We start from the raw sequence: 16,468 nt of genomic DNA on the forward strand, positions 1-16,468 counted from the left end.
GAAACACTTTTCTACCAAAAAATTGCTGCAAAGGAGCTGGGGTTATTTGCCCTGTGTTTGAGTCACTGTGCAAATGAAGCCCAGCACCAATGGCAAGGGTTTTGAAAAGCCAGATAAAGGCAAGAGGATGTGTATGGAGGGATTATTGCAGGTCCTGGTAAATCCTCATTTCCCTTTTTTGTTTGGTTTAGGATTACCATGCAGTAGCAAATTACACATCCTCTGCTCCATCCCTGACAGGCTCTTCCTCAGATTCAGATATTCCTTCAAGAAATGCACAGAAAACCAGGGGGAAAAAAAGTAAATACATCTAATAAATGTCTCACAAAGGTATTAATTTCTAAAACGTCAATATGTAATTTACAAAATCACTGAAGGACAGGGAAACAATGACTCAGAGTCATGGTCATCACAGATCTCTCCTCTACATCATCCCCTTTTCTCACAAATCAGGAGAAAATCCATGTAGGGGAATGAAATCTTAACCTAGCAGCTCTGAGCACTGCAATTGCTGGCTAGACCCTGCTTTTATTGCAGAATTCAGGCCAACAGACTTGATCTTTTTGAAATAAGCCAGAAATAAAATTAAAAGAGTTCTGGAGTGACCACTTATCATATAGTGGCTGAGAGCAAAAGCTATGGGGAGCCTTGAGATCAAATATATATATAAAAGCAATATAAAAAGGTATAAAAACATACATGCTTGATGCTGTGGGGATAAAGATATATTGGGAATTTTTAAAAAATTATTCCTCCTGTGGACAGGTTGCTGCTTCTTCCTGAGACAAGCAGCTCTCCAGCATTTTCTGGTGATGTGTTCAGAACAGGTGAGATGAGAAATGGTTTTGGGGCATGTGCCACCTCCCCAAATACCACATTTCCTGCAGAAAAGCAGAGACTGTGAGGTTTACAAAAACCTGCAACCCCCACCAATGGAAAATTGCCAAAATTGCCATGATGAGCTCAGTCAATAAATTCATGAGGAGTCTGCAACCAGTTTTTAAGTTCTTCAAAAGGTGAGCTAAACCAAAATCCCTGCCTCCTCTTATGACACAGCCCTTCTGCCCATACTTTCCTTGTCTGCAGCCAGTCAGCAGGCAGGAGGGAGGGGCAAAGCTGATTTAAAAGGCTTTGCAGGGGCCCACAGCCCCTCCTTGCCTGACTGCCCATGGCCACTCACCTGGAGCTGCCCACCGGTGGGAGGATGCCCATCCTGGGACTGGGCACCTGGCAGGTACCTGCTGCAGCTGGGCCCCTCTGGGTGCTGGGAACCATCACAGTGGATTGCTGAAAAAAATCTCCTCTTCGGGTCAGGAGAATGCAGCAAATCCCCTGTGAAATGTTTCCTTTTGAAATAGCTCAGGTAATGCAGGGATTTATTCCCAGCCTTCAGGAAATCTTAGGGGTGAGTGGAGGGAGTGGAGCAGGTACAAGATTTTTTTTCTTAGCTATGGAAAAAAAAAATCACATGCTGCAAAAGTAAAAGCTTCTGCCTAGCTAACTTTTCTTTGTATTTTTATTTTGTTTTGGTTTCGTTTGTTTTGTTGCTTTCTTTCGGCACTGTGTTAACATCCCAGCATGTCATGTAGGTGTCATCTGTGATGAGTGTGTGTAGCTATAGGAATTTAAGGGGCAATAAGTAGTTTTGGAAATGGGAACTCACAATAATCCCTTAGAGACTTGAGGATAACTTGTTTTTATTGGCAGCAGATGAGAGTGCAGCACTTTGCACCAGTTTGGGTCGTTCTTTACCTGCAAATATTTCCTAATGGACTTTTGGTAAGAGAGAGTAGGTTAAGAATATACTGAATTATAAATGTAAAAGGAGTCTGGAAATGAGCTGAAAATTTTAAGAAACTGATCTTAAGAAAGATAAAAATATTTTTGAAAGTGAACTTTTCCCTGGATCTGAGACTGGAAACAAAATATGTCAAATCACAACTTCCCAGCTCCATGAAACACTTTTCCAGTCTCCACAAAAATATCTTAAATTCCTGCCATATTTTTGGGCCATTTGATCTAATCAGAATTTAACTTTATGTGCACAAACGGGTGTGAGTTTGTTTAGCCCTTTCAGCCTTTATTTTTCTGATGACAAAGGGACACTAAGAAGCCTAAAGTAGTTCAAGTAGGCTTTAAAAACCAAAGTGTGCCTTGGGGGGCCTCTTAGGGCCCAGTGCTGTGATGGGGGAGCTCTCTGAAGGAACCTGTCAAGTTGCTAATAGAAACTGGTCAGGACTGAGTAGAAGGAACATTTTGGACACATGATCTCTGTTATGCAATGAAAACAAGGCCCAGGCCCATGGTGATAATTTCATTAAAGCTCTTTGGTTTCAAGGTTCCCACAGCAGCCTCCCCTTTACCTGGCAGCTCTGACTCGAATCTGCGCTCAGTGAGCACCTGAGCAAATGAAACAAGGGATTATTTTCTCTGGAAAACATCTCACATGAGAGAGCTTTATGTAATCTCAAGGGCAGGTTGTTGTCTTTGCTCACATCCAGGGAGGGATGGACGGGGAAAGGGACTGCAAACAAAGAAATCCTGTAAAACTTTCAACAGTCTCTTTTGTTGTGTGCTGAAAAAAAGTGGTATTTTTTCTATGTTGTTATTAATTTAGGTGAACCAACTAAATGCCCTTTGACTGGAAAAACTTGGAGTAGTGATATAATTAAAAAAAAAAAAAAAGTAGGAGGTTGTTACTGTCATATTTTTTGAAAAATCCTTTTGCTAAGATTTCTTCTTCTGGGAAGCTGAGAAGCTTCAGCTTCTCCATGTTTTACTCCTCTACAATGTAATTTAAAAAATTGTTTACCCAGCATGTGAATTATTTTTAATTAATGCACAGTCACAGCCAGCTGTGTTGGACTCTCCATCCCGAGTTTTTATTATCATTCTTGTCTAACCTTCTAATGTCTCCTTTCTCCTTCTTTAGTATAGTTTTATAATATAATGTAATAGAATGTAATAGAATGTAATATAATATAATAATCAGCCTTCTAAAAAATATGAACTCAGATTAATCTCTCACCTCGTCCTAGAGACACCCACAGCACCGCAACAATTAATAACCACAGGAGGTGATCCTGATTTTGAATCCTGTTTCTGTTTGGGGTGCCATTTTCTGGATTCAGTCACCAAACAGCTCAGCGGTGTCTCCAAGCCAAGAATCTGAAGTGGTTTGTTTTGCTATCCAGCACCAAGTGTGTGTTTTACCCAGGAGGTGGCACTGTCTGTAGTGTTTTGAGTCCCCTCGCCTCCCTGTCCTGTGTCAGCAAGAGCTGGGTTGTTTTTGTGCAGGGCCAGGGCACATTCCAGAGGTGATTGGTTTCCTCGTGTCGCCAGTATGTCACACTGAAGTTGCTTTTCATTTCTGGGGAAATTAGAATTTATTTCAAGGTAGCCTCGTGTCCCAAAATGAACTTCCAATACTTAGAAAAGGGTGGATCAGCTCAGGCACCTCATCAGTGCCTCCCTTTGCCATTTGATCCCACAAAACTAATGAAAGCCAGATCCAGGCTGGTGTTGGAACCCTAAATGCTGAGGATTTTAAACTTTCTGTGCTTAAAGGCACAGACCCACAAGAGAACACTGCATTTGACCTGAGACTGTGGAGAAATCTTCCAAAACTGATAGCACTGGGATTATGGGTGTGTAGTTGGTTATAACTGTGTAATATCACAGGCTAGAGAACTTAGAGTTTGGAGGTTTAGAATATAGTAATAAATATGAAGCAAAATGGAAGTTTTAGGGCAGGACCAGGTTGTTCTTCTTTACCTTCTTCTTCCTTCTTCTTCATGGGTTTGGGTGATATTTTGTAATTGAACAGAAAAGTCCGCAGTGCTGACTTCGAGGAAACAGTTATTAGGTTCAAAAAGAAAATAATTGAGGTATCATTTCTTAATTAGGTAGTTTAGTCTTAAAAGACCTTGTAACAAGAAATAGCAAGCCTTTAGCAAGCTATTAGCAGGCCATTTTGTGCCTTGCTAATAAAAGACTACAGAACTCACTACGGTGAGATTATAACATAAATAAAAGTATTAAACACCTAAAGCTAAACAGATAAATAATAATACTAAACACCTAAATCTAGACGGAAACTATAATCTCAAATACATTCAATCCTAACCCCAACAAAAAAACCCTCAAAAAACAACAAACAAACAAACAAACAGATAACCCACAGCTGGAATATCTCATTATTCTAGGGGTTTAAAATTGCCAGATTTTCAGAATAGCAAAGCTCTTAATCTGCTATTTAGCAAATCACTGTTTTCTCTCGTGGTTTCAGTCTCTGCAGGGGGCAGCCAGGGATGCAGTGGAGTTTGCCATCGACGTGGGGTACCGGCACCTGGACTGTGCCCACATGTACCAGAACGAGAGCGAGATCGGGGACGCGCTGCGGCACAAAACGGAGCAGGGCGTGGTGCGGAGAGAGGAGCTCTTCGTGGTCAGCAAGGTGTGTCCTTGGAGATGGCTCTCACGTGGGGCCAAGCTCAAAGTCCCACCACGGAAAGTGCCATGGGATGTGTTGGAACCCAGGACATTCCTCTGACTGCCCTGGAGGGCTTGAGACCCTGGCAGGGGCTCAGAGACCTTGGCACGGAGTCACAAACACCTGTGCCTTGGATTTTAGCCCACGGAAACAATTAGCAACTTTGTGTGAAGATTAACAAGGCACAAGGGTTTGAGTAGAATGATAGTGAATTTGTCACAGGGTGAAAAAGTAGAATTTTGGGTTTTTAGAATGGGGGTTCAGGAGGCAAGATGGAGGAATCTGAGTGTGTCCAGTCTTTCTCCTTCTTCTTCTTGTCCTTCATCTTCTGTGTGATGGTGACATTTTTAGATTGGTTTAGAGCAGAGACAGACTGTCTGACATAGGTGATAGGTATTGGGAATTATTGTAAATAAAGTACAGGTAGTTTTTAGTATAAAAAGGTAACACCAAGGACAGTCAGCGTGCCACAAACCAACCTGCTGGACAGACCTCAGTGGGTTGGAGAAAGAATATTGTAGATAAGAGAAAAGAAACAACCTTTAGAATGAGAGCCAAGGAATCCTGTCTTCTTCTTCAGTCTTGGGGCTGGGAAAAAGAGACTTTGCAGCACCTCAGGGTCATCCCAACACCAGGGATGAAGCTGGGAATTACCTCCTCTGTCAGGGCAGAGCAATCAGTGGATGGTGAGGGGAAGGAATAGGTCACCCCCTGAGAAACAAAAGGCTGGGTTTGAGAGGGGTTTTTTTGTAGTCCATGTCCATTGTCAGCCATGGAGACAGGAACTGAGGCCGTGCTCCTGGTGGCCTCTGGGATAGGAAGCAGGGCTATTGTTTTTGTGGTCACTCCTGCTGCGCTGCCGGCCTCAGCCTGTCAGCTCCTGTATGTTATGCTTTGTTTTGTTTTTTCCCCCAGCAACAATGGTAGGAAAAATAAAGTAACTTCTATCTGCTGGAAGCTGGTGGGTCGATTTTCACCAGGTTCACTTATTTTCTTTGTTTTAATCGTTGCAATAATTGATGGAATTTCAGAGTATCTCATTCTCATTTTAGTTACTTAACAGTGCCACAAATAAATTGAGGTGCCTCAAGTGGCACCTCCTCAAGGTGAGAAGCTGTGCCACACACACCCTGAGCTGCCTCTGTGCCCTGTGTTTGCCTGCCAGGGATGCTCTGGCACCGTGAGGGCAGCAGAGCAGCTCCCAGGCTTGTGTTTGCCCACAGCTGTGGTCCACCTTCCACGAGAGGTCCCTGGTGAAGGAGGCGTGCCAGAAAACACTTGCTGCCCTCCAGCTGGATTATCTGGATCTCTACCTGATGCACTGCCCCATGGGATTCAAGGTATTGCAACTTTAAATCCTAGGATCCGTCTGTCAGGGCTCTGCCCCTTTTGCCTTTGGGACCAGACATCTCTTTAGTCTTCTCCAATGAGGAGTGTGGGTAAATCTCATTAGGACATAATGATAAATTTCTGCAGGGAGAGCCCAGGAGGAAAGGAAAGGTCATGGCTGCTTAAACTAGGTTGGTTTTGTAGTACAAAACCTCCCTGGCCTTCTCTCAACCTGAGGCACACAGAAGTGCCTGCAGGACAGAGTCTCAAGGGACAGATTTTCCTGAGGATTTCTCTGTTGATACAGGCTGGTCCTTTCAGCCATGTCTCACCCCACCACAAACATAATTCAGGATATCCAGCTCAGTGTCTCCAGCTCCACTCGCTTGCCCAAATTTCTAAATGATTTCTTGAAGTATTTATAATTCAGCTGACCTTCGTGTTGCTTTTCCTTTTGTGCTGCTAGGCAGGAGAGGAGATATTTCCTGCAGATGGAAACGGAATGATCATTCCCAGCAATACAGATTTTCTGGATACGTGGGAGGTACATTCATTTACAGGCCAAAAATATCTTGCTAGTTTGAAATAACAGCCTGAAAACTCTAAGCTTTCCACTGTGGGAATTGTTCTGAGAGAATTTCTAACATCAAGTATTTGAGATTGCTGATTTCTCTGCGTCCTTGGGCTCCTTTTTGTGTCACTGTGCCAAAATTTAGGTATTTTTATATCTACTGCTTACTGAACTGACTGGGTTGGCATGACAAGAGGAAATCTTTGACTCTGTGTGCACCCTGCAGTGGCTTGAGCTAACAAAGGCTGTCTCTCACATCCCTACCCCACTCTGGGCAATTTCTGGTGGCTTTAGTTGTAGCCATGCTCATCTCTTGTGGCGCCTGAGCTCTCCAGACCCCGGCAAAGCCAACATGCCTGTGCCAGTGTACCACAGCACCCAGATTTCTGTCTCTGGAAGGAGAGGGACTTGGCCAAAGTCCTTTGCTAAGCTCTGTGAGCAGCACAGGCTGCCTGGGAGGCCAGGCTTGGCTGTGAATTCCAATTCCTGCTTGGCTGAGACTTTGGGCTTCCTTTCCCTTCCACTCCCGTGTGCTCAGCACAGCCAGGCCAAAAGCAGGTAAGAAACTCACCAGAGTCACAAGAATTCACTGCTGCTTTTTGCCTTCTGTCAGGTGAAGAATAATGCACATTTTTGTTGTTTATTTGAGGGAAAAAAGTGGACATTTCAGGCTGCTGCTTATGACAGCAACTTTAAAGTAAAATTATTTCTGCTTTGGAACAAGGGTATCTTCTGCTCTAAAGGCTGCTAGCAGATTATTTCCCCAATTCTTTTCTGCTGGATGTGACAATCTAATTAGGGCTGTCTGGCTGTTTTATTGCTCATTAGGGTGAAAGAAAATAGGTGATGGAGGGGGAACACAGTGCTGCTTATCCTATAATCCAGCTGCTAAATGGTACATCTCTCTTGGGAAATTAATCAGTGTTGATCACCAGTATCCATCCTGTTCCAGATGTCTTGTGACAGCTCCTTGTTGAGCTGCTCTGTCCCAAAGAAGGTGCTTTTTATTATGGGATGATTATTTGGTTAGCTGAGGAATTACTCTAAAATAATCTCTTCCATGTGTCTGACGGTTTGCCTGGGATAGTATTTCAAAATAACAGTATTTTACTGAAATAACAACAACAACAACAACAACAATAATAATAGTTTAGGGGTTGTGTGAATATTGCTGTTATGTATCTGTATGGTGACACAGAATGTGAGATCTGAGTCTGACCAGAGCCCCACTGTTCAGGTACTGTTCTCACAGCACAGGATGATTTTTACCGCTCAAGTTTTTGTGTGGGCATTTTTTTCCATATAAAAATGAAAGAACTTGATAGGAATTGTGGTTCTGTGGTGTTTCTAGGCTATGGAAGAGCTCGTGGATGTGGGAATGGTGAAGGCTATTGGAGTCTCCAACTTCAACCAAAAACAGATCAATCAGCTCCTGGGCAAACCAGGCTTAAGACACAAACCTGCAAACAACCAGGTAAATTGTCCTGCAGCTCCTCAGCACGGACATCACACCTGTCTGGGCTGTTGCACTGGATGGAACATTTCTTAAAAATCCCTTAAAAACCCGACACCTGCAAAAAGAATCACATTTTCAAAGCTGATGTGGCACAGTGATGCTAAACCTTGAAGTACCTTCTGCTTTTGAGAGGTGAAAGATAATTTTTTTTCTTTTTTTTTTTTTTGAGATTGAGAGCCACCCCTATCTTCCTCAGAAAGAGCTGATTAAGTTTTGCCAAGCCAAAGGGATCTCTGTCACGGCATACTGTCCCCTTGGAGCACCCAACTGGCCAGGGTAAGAATGTTTTGTGAGATTTCTTAGATGTAGACTGAAGTCAATGCAGTAAACCAGTCTTAGGATGAAACCTCTGAGAAAAACTACTGTAATTAAAAAAGGACTCACTAATTAATTAAAAATCACACCCACAGAAACCTCACACTTATTGTGATATTCAGTCCACCAGTTTCATATTTTGAAGAAAAACGATCAATTGGTTGATGAAAGCAGAGAAGAGAATTCTTAACTGAGTTTTGCTGAGCTTATTAAACATGTAGGAGAATTTCTGAACTAAAAAAAATAAAACACCCACAACAAACCAAACAAAAAACCAAAGCAGCAGATGCTTATGAAAATAGCAACTTTGCAGTCCTGCTGAGACAAAGGGATTAAGTTTGTAAATGGGGAAGTTGCAGAAATTTTGCTTTTACTCCCATCCTCATGGCTTTCTCTGACCTGGGACAGGGCTTTTGCCAGAGCAGCTGTGCTTGTAAAGGACAAGATGAAATTCCTGGGATCTGGATCAAAGAGATTCCCAGCTTGATCTCAGGCTGGACATAAATGTGTTATATGACCTGTTTTTACTAGAAACTACAGGCCTCTTCTCATGTGCTCCCTTGTTATAAAAGGGAAGAATGAAGGCAGGAACTGAAGTAACAAGATACTAAATTAAAGAGTGCAAGATTATGGTTTTTAATAATTTAAACAATATTCTTATGATACAGGGCTTGAGGGAGAGGGAGTGGGTTATTCAACTACTGAAGCCTGGTTTTTTTATTTTTACAGGTCCAAGCCTGACCATATTTCTCTCCTTGATGATCCTCAAATTAAGCAAATTGCACTCAAGCACAACAAAACCCCAGCTCAGGTTAATACTGCTCAGAGCTGTTTTCCCTGCTGACATGTATTCTTCCCACTTGTGCTAAAGTAACTGCTTACAGAGGAATTATGGAATAATAATAATATGGAATTCCAGCTGTATCCTGTACACAGTTTAATGCTTTAGAAAAACAGTCTCTCTACCTCAGTTTCAGTGATGGACAGAAGATTGGCAGTGGCTTTGGGCTTTAACTGGCACTGGCTGCCTCTCCACACAGCATCCTGCCAATCCTGAGCTCTTGCTCAATGCACTCCCTTGTTGTCATCTCAGCCTCAGAGATGGGTGAGGATTTAATGAGCTCATGCAGTAATTAGGAAGGGTTTAGGTAGCACTTCTCCTCTGTGAGCCCTCTGGTTATCAGCAGAGCTGCTCTGTGTGACCATGCAGACACCTTTGCTTTTCAGCTTTCACAAGACAGGCAGCACTTCTCATCTGTAAATTCCCTGTGTGCTCCTGCAGGTGCTTATCCGGCTCCAAATCCAAAGAAATGTCAGTGTCATTCCCAAATCTGTCACTCCACAGCGTATTGAAGAAAACTTTAAGGTAAGAGGGCACCTTACAGAGTCATTAATGGTGTTGAACTACACAGGAAAAACCCCACTCTGCCAATGGTACAAACCACCCCTCAAACTTAGAGCTGCCAAAACCTTTGTCAGATCCCACATAGATTATTACTTCTTTATGAATGTAAAAAGTCACTTTGAAAAGTAAGGAGTTAGAACACATCAGGTAAGAGCCAAACTCTTCCACCTTGTGGTACAGTTTTGCTGCAGGCAGAGCCCACCACACTGTAACCTTACACATTTATTTATTGCTCTCCCTACACGTGTGTCCCCTGCACACCTCCTAGTGCTTCAGCCTGCTTCTGCTCTTCTTTCTGCACATAAACTTCCTTGTCTCACTGCAAACTGAAGTAACCCAGCTGTCTGGGACCTTGATGCAGGTGTTTGACTTTGAGCTGTGTGCAGAGGAGATGGAGACCCTCCTTGGTTTCACGAAGCGCTATCGCATCTGTGCGTTAACCCAGTGAGTACCTCCTCATCCTCATCCTCCTCCTGCTGCAGGCTGCACCAGGGCTGGATTTCCCCTGGATAGCTTGGATTATCTCTTAGATATCCTCTTAACAGACACTATCTGATAGCCCCTTAAAAATAAAAAGAGAGGGAGGCTCAGCCAACAGCTGGTCACATCTGCTGGAATCTCACCCTTGGGTTAATCAGAGTATTGCCCATCCTGTCCAGGTTGGGAACACTGGGATTTCTGCAGGCACAATGTTCCTAAGATGTCCTGTACTGGATGCATACCAAACTGCTGCCTGAAAATTAAAATCAGCTGGAAATTCCAAAAATAAATAAGCAGCCATTTCCCCCCTCCGTTTTCTTTGGCTCCTTTACATAAGGGACAGTCAGAGTAAATAAATTCCATTTTAAGAATGAGAGTTGTAGGGTTTTTTTTGAAGGGAAGAGCTGTGCCTATGTACTCCTGCCAATGTTATCTAGATAACAGAATGGTTACAGACTCACCAAGACCTGCATTTTATTCAGTTTTCCCAGGTTACCCACTTGTCTAACAGCACCCTTGGGAGTTTCCAAGACAAAGGTTTAATATCTCAGGGAATTTTGGCAATTTCAGCTGAGCATAAGATACATTATCCTTTGAGAAGGTCACTGATACATGCAAATGTTACAGAGAATTCACTTTCCCTGCCCAGGATAAGGAGACAATGTGTTTTTAATGTAGTTCAGTTTCAGTTCTTTTACCAGGGGAAAAAAAAACCTTTTCTCTAAACAATATCCTTAAAATGTTCTAATCATGCTCTCTTTTTCTAGATGCAAAAATCACAAGGACTATCCTTTTTTAGAAGACTGACAGAGACATCAGCTTCAGATCTTCTGGGGGATCCAGACCATTTATTGTTATTTCAAGCAACTTGCAATACTTTGTGCATTAATTCATAGATAGAAGGGGAATATGTATTAAAAAAATGGGAGAAGGTAACTCACAGATATTCTGAAGAGTCATCTTTGAACATGGATACATTTGCTTCCTTTGTATCAACCAGTTGTATCAGTCCTTTATCTGCTGTTTTAACACAATTTTCAGTTGCAGCAAAATCTATATTCTCTCTTAATGTAGTAATTATAATGAAGTTTAATAAAGCCACAAATTGGGATTAGGGAAAATAATTTTTTGTCTTAACTATAAATCTGACTAAGTTTAGAGAAAATTTAAATTGTCTGATTAGTTCTACTTTTGGACAAAAGATCAATAAATTTACTATCTTTTAACTATCAGTACAAGACAATCCATTTAACATCAGAGGATCTCAATGACATGACATGCTGCTTGAGATGCTGAGTTCAGTAATTGCAGTGTAACAAACCAAAAAAAGCTCTTTAGTGGACACTGCTGAATTATGATTCAGGAGCTCTTAATGGGGTTTCCTATTTATGAACTGCTAAAAACTAATAAACTACTAGGAGATTTGTATGTTTGGTTTATAGTATCTGCAAGAGTATATAAATACTGTCTTTATCAGTAGAACGGCTGCAGTTGAGACTGCAAATCTCCTAGAAAATCCAAAGTCTGATAAAGGAGACACACAGGAATTATTTTGTTTGGCAGCTGTCATATTTAGCAAGGAGAAAAGCTGGGCAGCTTCACAGAAGGCAACAGCAGATTTCACTCTCCTGTACTGTTCCCTAGGTATTGCTTGCTTGTGTTTTGACTCAAAGGATGTCTCTGGATGCTGTTGTCTGGCTAAAAAAAAAAATTAAAAGTCAGTGCTGCTGCAGGCCGTGTTGGTGTTTTAATGAGGTGTCTGTTAATTAATACTTGCTCTTTAACAATTGACCCAAAACTTGATTTAGGCTCTTGCAGATCAGGATAAGAACAATGTGGCTCAGCACTGCATGCAGAGAGAAGGACAATGTGGAATCAAGATTCAGGACTAGGATACACACTTAATGGATATCCTTTTCCAACTGATTTTCTTTGTAGTTAATGAAGGAAATGATGACGTATCTTTGAGCTACTTCAGGCTTTTCCAAGATGTTTGAATAACAGGTACCCTAGAAACAACAGAGCAAACTCCCACCAAACTGGATTTCCCACAGCAACTCCTCTAAAGAAAAAGGTCTGAAAAATCTACCAGGAATTGACTCTGAACAGTTATACTGCAGTGATATGGACAGGAAGGTGCCGGTAATGAACATTTTCTTTTTTTTTCTCCTCCTGAACATGCTACATTAACAAGGCCAGTTGCAGGATATCACCCTAGATGCAATTAGAAAGTGAACTCTGTGGAAGGTGCTCTGCTGCCTGTGGTCACTTGTCAATCCACAGCAGTGGCAGAAATCCCCTCTTAAGGCTGAAGGATACAGCCTGTCTTGAAATATTCTCTACTTCATAGGAATTTTCTAACCACATTCCAATTTAATCACAGCTATCAGACTTGAAGCTATTTACAGGATGTTTATAGACTGTGGTAGGCAGGAAGTCAGACTAGATGATCACAGTAGCCATATAATAGTAAAAAATTCAAAACAAGTTAGAAGCCAGAGATTGTGCATTTGTTTCAGAGACAATAGATCTTTTTCAGCTGCAGAGACTTTAGTAAAGGTAAAAGGAGAAGAATTTGGGTGGTGTCAGCTGCTGGGAATTAAAGCCCCCCTGTTTTGCAGCAGAACCACAGCCCTATTTACAATGTGCCTTTCTAGAAGAGAAAGCAAGCTCACAGCAAGCACAGCCAGGAGCTGTGGGGGAAGACTTACAGTATCCCAAGTTAATTTTCAGTTTCTATCAGCTGTGCAGCAGTGCTCTTGCACCAAACCCACACATACATCACTCCTAGTCAGCAGTGACATTATCTGAGCCCAGTAAAATGAAAACACCTTAGCTTAGCATTTTGTCTTTGTATCCCAACACACTGTCCCATGACTTCAGCTTTTTATTGTGGAGTTCATCCATTCTGGTAGAGTCAAGCCTCATGAAGAGTTCCAAAGGGGCTGGGTAAAAAAAGTTAAATGTTATGTCTGTGTTTTGGAGGGGAAACTGGACAAGACAGGTAATGAACAGGTAAAAATCCAAAACTCTTTGCTGATCATGGCTGCTCAAGTTTTCCATCTATTGGAATTCCAAGCTCTCTCATGTTGTTCAAAAGAAAACTGATTGAGAAGCCAAAGACTGTCAGATACAAACCTATTTAATGAGATTTTTGCATGCAATCCTACACAAGAAGTACTGCTCCTTGCCTTCCTCTGAATCTTAAAAGACTTACATGATAATCAATGTCCTAGGAGTAATTTATACAGATGGCAATTAAGATCTTCCTTGACCTGACACCAGTACAAGGAGCTGCGCCAGATGTTTATCAAACGTGCAAAGTGTAACTGGAAATAGACCAGTTATTATTTCCTCCACTGTAAAAACCAGCAGAATCAAATGAATCTAGCAGCAAATCAGCCCAAAACAAATAAGGCATGGCAATTCTTTAAACTGTGAGTATGAAACATCATGCCCTTGGAACATAACAGATTCAGAAGGTAACTGAACAGCAGAGAGTAAACTGGTGGCTGTTAAACATAAAAGAACAAGCTGCTGTCAGAATACTTAAATAACAATTTGCTGCAATGCTCAATTTACTCATCTTCAGCAACTTATTTTGACCACAGCTGGAGACAAGATGCTGCAATATGTAGATACTTAGTCTCATTCAGTTCAGCTGTTCTTATGAGCAACTACCAGCTGGCTTGTAATCAAGCCTGTTTCAGCTTAGAAAAGTTTGATTTTGCAATCAGCTTTTTTTTCCTTAAGAATTTGGGGGTAAAATGGAGTTTTGCAGCTGTTTGCACTCGTGGTTCTGTACCATGCACTTGAACAAGTTGAAATGCAAGAGCATTTTAATGTGTCCTATTTAAGGGTTTTAAGAGGTGCCTCACAGCTAAAATAAACAAGGTCCTGCCAGAATAAGACAGGGCTCTGTACTTTTAAAGAAACCAAGGACAAGGCAGAGGGAGAGATGACAAACAGTTACTGACAGTTTGTAGGTGACATACTAAGGGAGTATTAAGTGACTGAAATGAAAATAATTTGTCCCAAGGTAACTGTTCTGCGCCCCAGTTAAGCAACACACTCCAGATTTCTAGCTGTATGTTCAACACAGTGAACACTGATTAAAATCCAAAGATGGGACTTTCTTTTCCTATTTTGAATACTGGAGTTTCCTGTGCCCCAGTTTTCACAAATGAAAACTGAAACAAGTGCATTCCATAGCATTTGTGCAGTCCTGTGAGCTGAGCAAGAGAAGTTCTGTCTCCTTCTTCCCTGGGGGAAGCAAACACCAAGTTAGAGAGCATAATTTGAAAGGTGATTCCAGCCAGGCAGGCCTGTGTATTTGGGTTCCAATACCAGAAGTAAAGCTACTTTCTATCAAAGGAACATCAACTGTAACCTGAAACAAACATGCTGTGCCTGTCAGACTGTCTGTGCTGTCCTACCTTCAGCCAGCAAGATGCCAATTCCAAAGAATTCATGTATTCTCCTCTATTACGCAAAAAAAATTGCAAAAACAGTATCTTGCCTTCTCTAATGAGATAATTCTTGATTTCCTCTACCTGTTTTCCCTGATAAATCTGTTCACCATCATTCCTTGCTACCAAGTAAATGGATTTGTCCTGTGAGAGCCATTTTCTCCTAGACATGAAATAGAGGCATGCCTGTTAATCTGGTATCGTTTGGAGCAGTGAGTGCAGCTGGAAGTGAAATAAATTTTGTGCAAGTACAAAATTTCAACTGCTTTCAACAGTTCCAAAGACAAAGTTTTAACTGTTTGCTGCTCTTAATCTTTCCTGTAGGCTGGAAATCCTCTTCCCAGGGTTTGCTACAGGATCACACCAGCTCAGCTGCTGCAGCAGAGTCCCCAGAATGTCTAGGAAGAGGCCGACAAGGTGGAGCTGAACTACAAGTTCTCAAATTAAGAACACAAAACAAAACACAACCAACTTTTCATTGGAAGAGCTACAAGACTGTATTTGTCCTTACAAAGGCTTTGATCAGAAACCCAGAGATCTGTCAAATCACAATACCAAAACAAATGCTGTGAACAGCTTCAGCAGGAAGAGCTCAGCTGGCAGCAGTGCTGAGCTCCGGATACTGAGCTCTTTGATCTTTCCACTTTACCTTTTAGGAGATGAAAGGAAATCTCTGCTCTTGTAGGCAGAGCGAGTGGCACAATAATGGGGGTACAACAGACTCTATTTTACTGTAACAATTCCTAGATCAACCTAGACTAAAGGCAGACTGCCTCTTCATCCATCTCAGCCTTAATTATATGCTTGGAGAAGCAATCCAAAACCATTAATCCATATTCAAAACCATTGAGGGTGACAGGGTTTCCTGTCACTCCCTTCCCAAGCTTTCTAACAGCCTGCTTTCTGTTCAAGCTTGTGCACCATCACCCCTGCACTCAGGTGCTCCTCTGCTTTCCCTCTATTCCCACTGACACTTCAGGTTCCAAGCCCTCTGCCGGCTAAGTGCCGCACTGTGTCCCAGAACGACCCTTGCCAAATTCCTTCCCTCTAAGTCACCCAGTGAAACACAGAGAGAGCCTGTTACAATGCCACTCCACCCCGGTGCTCTCCCTTCTGCTGAGGAGCAGTCTGCCTCCAGTAAAATTCCTACTTCCAGAATGGAAAATTTCATTTCAAACTTCCATAAAGCTGCAGTGAAATGAAAACAGAGGAAGCTCACAGAACCTGATGTACTATTTTGGAAACCCTGACCCTCAAGGTAACTCCTTGCCAGAACACACTCATCACAAAAATGTTATTTGCAAGCAAGTCAACATTGCCCCAAACAGTTTTGTGTCACAGCTCAGACTACGCAAAGAACATCACATCTTCTGGCCTTTTAGATGCCTCAGGACTTTTGTTTATCACATTAGAGATTCCCAAAACCACTTGCAGAGCTGAAGCTTTCTGTATGTGCTTTTAAGTCCAGAATTTAAAGTGATTTATAATCAATTTCTATTAGAAGAACCAGCATTAGAGGACCATATTGCTTCAAGTCAGACACTGATTCTTTCCTCCTCATATTTTAAGTGAACTCAATCTTGTCTGTTCAGCCTACTGTAAATTATTGTGACCAAAACCATGTTGCAGGCTAATTCTGGTCTTAGCATTACTGGAAAGATTTTTAAAAATACTTTTAAAATTTTCCTCTAATAAACACTAACTATTACATTGAGAAAGCCAATTTTTAAAAAATAATTTTCAATCAGTATGACTCCTTAGACTAGTTTTGCTCAGAACCAGGAAAAAACCCACCAATTTCATAAATACTTTGATATCAAATTTCTTTCATGTTACATTTTAACCTGGCCAAGTTCACTTTAAGGTTTGCTATACAATTATGGAATCCCAA

The 16,468-nt window shown here is 41.7% G+C and overlaps 1 protein-coding gene across 2 annotated transcripts; it reads left to right on the forward strand.

Moving 5' to 3' along the window:
* The first annotated feature begins 1,163 nt into the window (after positions 1-1,163).
* LOC132073838 (aldo-keto reductase family 1 member B1-like) lies at positions 1,164-11,840 on the forward strand. Of its 2 annotated transcripts, none has more exons than XM_059473100.1 (10): positions 1,164-1,234; positions 4,289-4,456; positions 5,716-5,832; positions 6,288-6,365; positions 7,744-7,866; positions 8,078-8,184; positions 8,953-9,034; positions 9,506-9,589; positions 9,990-10,072; positions 10,876-11,840. In XM_059473100.1, exons 1-10 carry the CDS (start codon positions 1,169-1,171, stop codon positions 10,913-10,915), a joined length of 948 nt encoding a protein of 315 aa, XP_059329083.1. In that variant the 5' UTR covers positions 1,164-1,168; the 3' UTR covers positions 10,916-11,840. The 2 variants fall into 2 exon arrangements, with proteins under 2 accessions (XP_059329083.1, XP_059329084.1); XM_059473101.1 differs by lacking the exon at positions 1,164-1,234 and adding an exon at positions 1,304-1,363.
* The last annotated feature ends 4,628 nt before the right edge of the window (positions 11,841-16,468 follow it).

This window comes from Ammospiza nelsoni, chromosome 5 (assembly GCF_027579445.1).
Source record: "Ammospiza nelsoni isolate bAmmNel1 chromosome 5, bAmmNel1.pri, whole genome shotgun sequence".
NCBI classification, from domain to species: Eukaryota; Metazoa; Chordata; class Aves; order Passeriformes; family Passerellidae; genus Ammospiza; species Ammospiza nelsoni.